Raw genomic sequence first — 8093 nt, forward strand, 5'->3', positions numbered from 1 at the left:
GTTTTTATTATGTAAAAAAATAATACCTTCTGCACTTGCTGAATTTATTTCCTCCTTTTGAACCTGAAGTTCTTGCTGAGTTGATTCCTCCATAATCTTTCACTCCTACAATAATGCTATATTTTTAAAAATATATATCCTTATGCTCCTGAGTTTAATAACTTTTTCCTTTTTAAATATTTTTTTTTAATCATTTGTTAATACACAACTTTTTTAGTTATTTTTTTTTTTGCTAAATTCTGAAATTCGTTCCATCACAGCAGCTGCTAGAAACAGAAGAGACATATAAAACAAAACTAAGTAAGTCTTACTAGCTAAGACCTCAGAGCACCATGCAGAATCCTGAGTAGTGGACGTGCTGCAATACTTCTCCGCAATATTCACAATATTGTCGAGAAATATTGCTCACAGCGCACTAAAGATGATACGAATAGTACTGCAGCAATACTGTTCTGAAATATTCGCAATAATTCTGAGCAGTAATGTCAGATTTAGCTCCACAATAAATCCTAATTTAAAAACCATTAGGAATTACAAAGTGTTCTTCGGACGCCTTCGTCCCGGTTCTAACAATCGTTCATAGTTTTGCACCACCAGTTGGAAATACGATCTTATTTTTGGGCTAGTGTAGTAGACGGGAAGAAATACAAACAGTATGATGCGAGTCAGGGCAATTGAAAATCTCTTTTCAGTAATGCTTAAGGAATAGACAACCATAGCTACAATGAAGACCAACTTGCTAACCTGCTACTCACTAATGAATACTAAGACAAGGTAAATCACAAAGACCCTATCAGAATTATAACTATTACAATGATTTTATTAAGACTTATTAAGATTTATTACAGACTGACAAATACAGAGACAGAGTAACTCGCAAAGGCTCCATCAGAATTATAACTATTACAATGATGTTCTACAGATTCATGAATGCAGAGACAGAGTGAATCAGAAAACCCCCTTTAGTATTATAACTATTACAATGATTTGCTACAGACTGACTAGTACAGAGATAGATTATCGGCTGTGGTTACATTTATGAATTGTGAATTAAATTAATTTTGATGACCCAGATATTAATTGGAATTGTTCTAGCAATAGATTCGGACCAGTAAAAAATTTGAGTATTAAAATTGTTAGTAAACAAAAGTTAAAATTCCCTCAAAATTTAATTTTTCATCTTCTGCTGATTATCGGCTGTGGTTACTTTTTATGAATTGTGAATTCAATAATTTAGATGACCCAGACATTAATTGGAATTATTCTAGCAATAGTTTGGGACCAGCAAACAATTTTGGTACTAAAAATTGTTAGTAAACAAAAGTTAAAATTCCCTCAAAATTTAATTTTTCATCTTCTGCTGATTATCGGCTGTGGTTACTTTTTATAAATTGTGAATTAAATTAGTTTTAATGACCCAGATATTAATTGGAATTGTTCTAGTAATAGATTCGGACCAGTAAAAAATTCGAGTACTAAAAATTGTTAGTAAACAAAAGTTAAAATTCGCTCAAAATTTAATTTTTCATCTTCTTCTGATTATCGGCTGTTGTTACTTTTTATGAATTGTGAATTAAATAATTTAGATGACCCAGATATTAATTGGAATTATTCTAGCAATAGTTTGGGACCAGCAAACAATTTTGGTACTAAAAATTGTTAGTAAACAGAAGTTAAAATTCGCTCAAAATTTAATTTTTCATCTTCTGCTGATCATCGGCTGTGGTTACTTTTTATGAATTGTGAATTCAATTAATTTTGATGACCCAAATATTAATTGCAATTATTCTAGCAATAGTTTGGGAGCTGTAGAAAATTTTAGTACTAAAAATTGTTAGTAAACAGAAGTTAAAATTCGCTCAAAATTGAATTAAATTTTGAGAGAATTTTAACTACTGTTTACTAACAATTTTTAGTACTAAAATTGTAATAATAATTAATAGTACCAAACTATTGCTAGAACAATTGCAATTAATATCTGGGTCATCAAAATTAATTTAAATCACAATTCATAAAAAGTAACCACAGCCGATAATCAGCAGAAGATGAAAAATTAAATTTTGAGCGAATTTTAACTTCTGTTTACTAACAATTTTTAGTACTCAAATTTTTTACTGTTCCTAAACTATTTTTAAAAAAATAATATAACCATTTTATATCTTATCAATTATAACAGTTTAAAAAAAGAGCATATATATCTTTTGATAAAGTGCACTTTTTTAAGTTAAGAGAGAAAATGAACATTTTGTTGAGTCACGATTATACTCCATCTCTATCAAATACATTGCAATTTTAAACTTCCATTCTATGAAACGTCATAATTGTAAACTTTTCCAAGGTTCTCAAAACTCGTTTTAATTTATTTTTACTTTATTTGAAATAAAAAGCGGACAGTCATTAAGTAACATTTTTTAAACTACGTTATATGAAGAGCTCTAAAGAGAAGTGGGGGGCAGAAGTTTAAGTAAAATATTTATTCCAATCAGTACTCAACTTCACAGCAAGATATAAGTAACTTAATTTCCAACTTTGAATTAACCAACCTTAATGTAAATAAATTAAAGTAATTCATATTTTTAATTTTCTAGTTCATTAATAAATTAATTTTAATGTTAGTAAATAAATTTAAATAGATAAACTAATTTTAATGTTGATAAATAAATTTTAATAGATAAATTAATTTTAATATTAATAAATAAATTTTAATAGATAAATTAATTTTAATATTAATAAATATATTTTACTAGATAAATCAATTTCAATTTAAATAAACAAATGATTTTTAATACATATAAGTTAATTTTCACTTTTTTCAATTTTCTAAAAATAATTTCTGTAACTGCTTTAATTGTTTTAATTCCGTCTCAATAAAATGATTGGATAAAAATAATAATATTGTTAAATAAAGTTTATGAAGCCGGCGTCTTTAAAGAGTGCATTTAACTCGTCTATTATTTTGAACCTATTGTAGTATAGAACCCCAGTATTATTTTCTAAATTAACATATTAATGAAAGGTTAATGTGAACACTAATAGGGCTTTGCATATAAAATCGATTGATCTTTATAAATAAAAAAAAAATGTTTTGAGTAAACAATAAATTTTAATTTTTTCCCCACTCTTTATTACACACATTATTTAAAACAGATTCTGCGCATCACTTACTTCTAAAATTCTTTGAATTCTGGGGGAAGCAAGAACTATATATAAGATTTTACCGCATACATTGTGCTGCAGAGAATTTACTAGCACGTCAAGTCGTTGTGTTATATTCAAGTTGTTTATTTTCTCACCTGTGGTGTGTATATCAAATTTTTTCAGTGTTGAGTCAAACAAACAGAAAATGACTGATTTCAAGCCTATTACAAATCCGAGTATACAATACACAAAGGTAAGTTTGATTCAATTTTTGTTTAGATAAATTACCTAGAATTAAATTATTCAAAAATTAAATTAGTTAAATTAAAAACTGAAAATTAAATACATTTTTTATCCTACATAATCTTTTAGTTTATTTTTTATCAGTAAATAGAGTTTATAAAAGCGTTCGACTGTATTTTTCAGTCATAAAAATTTTATCTTTTCAAAAAAAAAGAATATTATGAAAAATTTATTTTGTAAAACATTTTCATAAATATCTTAGAAATATTTATATTTACTTTTTTTTCATACATAGAAAGCTATAAATACCCGTACAATTATGGCATACATAATAAGAGGATAGTTATCACAATATAGACATGATAAGAAGGTGAAAGGTTTTAAAACGTAAAAATTAGTTGTTATATTATTGTAATGTTTAACCATCAAATGATAAAGTTAACAAGTTTTTTCAAGGAGTTTTTATAAACATTTTTTGTCAAGAATAGAAAAGATAAAATTTTAAAAATAGAAAAAGGACTAATTTACTTTTCAATTTATTCAATTTATTCAGTTTATTCAATTTACAAAATATAATAATTTTTAAAAATTTTCCATCTAATTTATAATTTACCTAAAATTTATGTTCGTTTTAGATTTTTATTAACAATGAATGGCACAATTCGGTGAGTGGGAAAAAATTTCCAGTCATAAACCCATCGAATGAAAAAGTTATTGCCGATGTGGCCGAAGGAGATAAGGTACAATTTTTTTTTTTTTGCAATTCTTATAATATTCTATAAAATAATATTATTTGATTCAAAGCCCAGACTTTAATTTAAGATCCAAAAAATTAAAGTTTTTGAAGTTTTTTTTTTTTTTTTGATAAAAAACTCTTCCTTTAATCCTATAATTTAAAAAAAATATTTCTAAGTAGTTAAATTTTTTTATTTTGATCTTAAATTAAACTTTTAAAGGTTCAATGATTATGTGGAGAAACTTTTATAATTTTTTTTTTATAACTAAAATTATAAATTCAAACAAAATAACAGCACAATATATTTTATAATTTTTTTCCAAAATTTTCAGAATTATACAAATTTTAGTAAGTTTGATAGGTAATATTTTTTCCATGTGCTTTGATATATGATTTCCTAAATTCTTTATAAATATTTACATCAAATTTTGAAAGTGATGTTATAAAAGAGAAAGATTTGAAATTTTTGACTGCGTTTCAATAATAGTATATAATTAAATTTAAAATTCTTAATATCGAGTTAATGAAATGACATTATACGTGCGTGTCATAGAAAAAAAAATTGCATAATATTTATAAATAACTACGTTTCAAAAAATACTAATTTCATTTTGTAATGTATCCTAATTCAACATATTAAGATGATCTGCAATTATTCAAGCTTACAAAGCATTTATCTCACTTAACTTCAGTTTTTTTCCTAATCGAATTATCACAATAGAATTGTATAATTAAAATAATTTTTTTTTTAAAATAATAGCAAAACCAATAATTAACGTTAGCAAACACTATTTTTCATTCTGTATTTTATTTTACCCTTAATCAACTATTCAAGACGTGAAAAATTATTAAACTTTCAATAAACTATTAGAGAATGATTTTGCAAAAAGAAAAATGAAAAATTTTTGTAGGCGGATATTGATAAAGCAGTGTCAGCTGCCAGAGAAGCATTTTCAAGAGGATCATTATGGAGACAAATGGATGCCTCGGCACGAGGAGTAATTATCAATAAGGTGATGACGTAATATTCATGTATATGTTCACTTTAGTTAATGAGGACATTAATTTACATTGCTATCTTATTAGAATTCTAAAATGCAAGAAGATAAAATTTCCATATAATAATAGAGGATTATGTTAATCTTTTAAAGTTGGCAGATCTAATGGACAAAAATGTCAATGAACTTGCTAGCATACAATCAGTAGAAAATGGAAAACCGTTTTCGAATTCAGTTGATGAAGTTATTAGATCAGCTAAACTTCTTCGATACTTCGCTGGATGCGCTGATAAAATCCATGGAAGCACCTTACCAGCTGGTAATTACAAAAAAAAACTAATTTTTGTATTTAATTTTTGTATCCGGTCAATTAAGTAGGTATTTTATTCCATTTATATCCATCATTTTCAATTTTGAAAATCTGATATTAGTTATCAGAGATCCAAAAAAAAAACCCTCGAGTAACAAGTTTCAAAGCAAATCCGTTGATAAAAATTTGTCTTCCATATTTGATTCACCATTTTGTAATTCTGACAATTCTGAATTGTTGCGACAGATAACAATAATTTTGTAATTTTCTTCATTTGTCTCCACTTGCAATTACAGATGGAGATGTCTTTGCAATGACGAGAAAAGAACCAGTTGGAGTGGTTGGTTCAATAATTCCCTGGAACTATCCGATAACTATGGTGGGCATGAAAATTGGACCGGCTCTGGCAACAGGTTGCACAATGGTTATGAAACCAGCTGAGCAGACACCCTTAACGGCTCTTTATATTGCGAATCTCGCTAAGGAAGCTGGTCTTCCAAAAGGAGTTCTTAACGTTGTTCCTGGTTATGGAATCACTGCCGGTTCAGCATTAGCAGAACATCCTGATGTTAACAAAATCGCTTTCACTGGTTCTGTTAATGTAAGTTCTCCACAATAATATTCTACACTCGATATATAATTACTATTCTCTTCTATAATTTCTATTCTTTTCTGTTATGAATATTCTCTTTTAATAAATAGTACAAATTTAATATCTGGTATTGGTAAAAGAATAAATGATCGATGAAAGAAATTATTATTAGCAAGAGTCGAGATAAGAGACTCAAAAAAAAAGAGTCGGAAGGGAAGGGTTCAAAAAGTGTACGTAGGTGCTGGGAAAGCTTCTTAAAGTAAATCCGCAAGTTAGCCAAACACAATTGGTGGGTATAGTGAGGATTACTATTTCAAAGAATTTGGGAAATTTCCTTTGCAATCATCATAGAGAGTGACTTTGTTAAAAGCCTATTAATTTACCCACAAATAGCAATTCTAGTTGGTACCCAGGGTTATGAAAAAACTGATGCAGATCTGCGGAATTTTGTTTTGTTTCTATTTTAGTTTTTCCTGATGAGGTTGTCTAACCTTAGACACTGAAACCTCGTATTTCTGACGATACACATTAAATTTTATTCAATCATCATCAATTATTCCACCAATACCACAAAAACTATGGAAGAACCTAACAATGACTCACAAACTTTAAATCATTTTCCAAATAATCTAGATTGGCAGAAAAATAATTGAGGCTTCAGCAAAGAGTAATTTAAAGCGCGTTACCCTCGAACTTGGAGGAAAGAGTCCATTGGTGGTTTTTGAAGATGCAGATCGTAAGTATAGAAATTAAATCAAAAAAGAAACTAAATACAAAAAATTAAAACCACCTTTTTTTCAGTTGAACTAGCCGCTACTTATACGTCCTTGGCTTTTCTAAATGCGGGACAAATTTGCTTGGCTCCAACAAGAGTTTACGTTCAAAGTGGTGTCTATGATAAATTTGTCGATATGATCGTGAAAAGGGCAACAAATTTAAAAGTCGGGGGACCATTTGAGACTGATTCTTTTTACGGATCACAAGTAATTATAAATTAATTTAAATCTAAAATATTTTACAAATTTATTTAAATCGTATTTTTATTTGAAATCTCTAAAAAAAATTGTTTTAGATTGATGACAGAATATTTAAGAGAGTAATGAGTTACATTGAACTGGGTAAAAAGGAGGGTGCAAAATTAGAGACCGGTGGACATCGTCATGGCAAATTGGGCTTTTTTGTGCAACCCACGGTTTTTTCGAACGTCAAAGATAGTATGACTATTGCTAAGGAAGAGGTAATTTTTACTATTAGGGTGCTAAGTTTTTCCATATAGCCCAGCTGGTCAATAAAGTGACCATTATAGCCCTAGGGCAATAAAGTGTCCATTATTGCCCTAGGGCAATAATAGGCATTTTATTAACCACCATCCCTTAATTTTTATAGATTTTTGGCCCAGTGCAATCACTTTTAAAATTCGACACCCTAGAGGAAGTTATTGCAAGAGCAAATAATACAACTTACGGATTGGTCGCTGGTGTCTTCACAAAAAATATTGATCAAGCATTGGAATTTTCAAAAGCAGTTGAAGCTGGTACTGTTTGGTAAGTTTGCCAACAGAGCACAATTCAATTACTAATTTCCAACAATTAATTTACAATTATTAACATTCTTTTTTCTTTCACCCATAAATTAAAGGGTCAACCAATGGTTTAATTTATCCGCACAAACTCCATTCGGTGGTTACAAACAATCAGGAATTGGACGAGAAATGTAAGGAAACTTTTAATTTTTTTAAAATTTATTCCTACACTTGGAGAAATATGTTAGCTGTTGATAATATTGTTAAAATTGACAAAAAAATGGTAAAACCTTGTTTATTTAATTTTCTTTTTATGTTACAGAGGAATTGACTCACTTGATCATTACATGGAGGTCAAGACAATTAATATTAAATTACCCACTAATCATTAAATTGAAAAATGAAACAAATTTTAGTAAACATCTAAAACATTTTCGTAAAAGACACAAAATATTGGTGCTTCTCTACAGTATGTACATTAAGAAGAATATTTGTAATTTTTTAGAATAAAACTTTTCATAGTTTACATAGGAATAATAAATTTTTAATTTAGA

General features: G+C 27.9%; 2 protein-coding genes across 7 annotated transcripts in view; one reads left to right on the forward strand and one right to left on the reverse strand.

The window, feature by feature from the left end:
- Positions 1-8093, reverse strand: part of LOC122498070 — a 202994-nt gene that overhangs the window by 2603 nt on the left and 192298 nt on the right. For 4 of the 6 annotated variants that reach the window (XM_043605619.1, XM_043605615.1, XM_043605616.1 and 1 more), the window contains one exon: positions 27-263. In XM_043605619.1, coding sequence (XP_043461554.1) covers positions 27-93 — 67 coding nt within the window. In that variant the 5' untranslated portion in view covers positions 94-263. Of the gene's footprint in view, positions 1-26; positions 267-8093 lie in introns of all 6 variants that reach the window. The other 2 variants (XM_043605617.1, XM_043605621.1) reach the window with 1 other exon arrangement.
- Positions 2455-8065, forward strand: LOC122498066 (retinal dehydrogenase 1-like). Its single transcript, XM_043605612.1, has 12 exons — positions 2455-2549; positions 3148-3391; positions 4017-4121; positions 5029-5130; positions 5269-5434; positions 5722-6026; positions 6651-6753; positions 6819-7000; positions 7090-7254; positions 7404-7561; positions 7656-7730; positions 7862-8065. Exons 2-12 carry the CDS (start codon positions 3344-3346, stop codon positions 7929-7931), a joined length of 1479 nt encoding a protein of 492 aa, XP_043461547.1. The 5' UTR covers positions 2455-2549; positions 3148-3343; the 3' UTR covers positions 7932-8065.

Source organism: Leptopilina heterotoma, unplaced genomic scaffold (genome assembly GCF_015476425.1).
Source record: "Leptopilina heterotoma isolate Lh14 unplaced genomic scaffold, ASM1547642v1 Lhet_141, whole genome shotgun sequence".
In the NCBI taxonomy this organism is placed as follows: Eukaryota; Metazoa; Arthropoda; class Insecta; order Hymenoptera; family Figitidae; genus Leptopilina; species Leptopilina heterotoma.

Coding starts and splice junctions, on each gene's coding strand:
- LOC122498066 (XM_043605612.1), top strand. CDS start 3,344: ATGACTGATTTCAAGCCTATTACAAATCCGAGTATACAATACACAAAG. Junction 5,131..5,268: donor GAGGAGTAATTATCAATAAG/GTGATGACGTAA, acceptor AATCTTTTAAAG/TTGGCAGATCTAATGGACAA. Junction 7,001..7,089: donor ATTCTTTTTACGGATCACAA/GTAATTATAAAT, acceptor AAATTGTTTTAG/ATTGATGACAGAATATTTAA.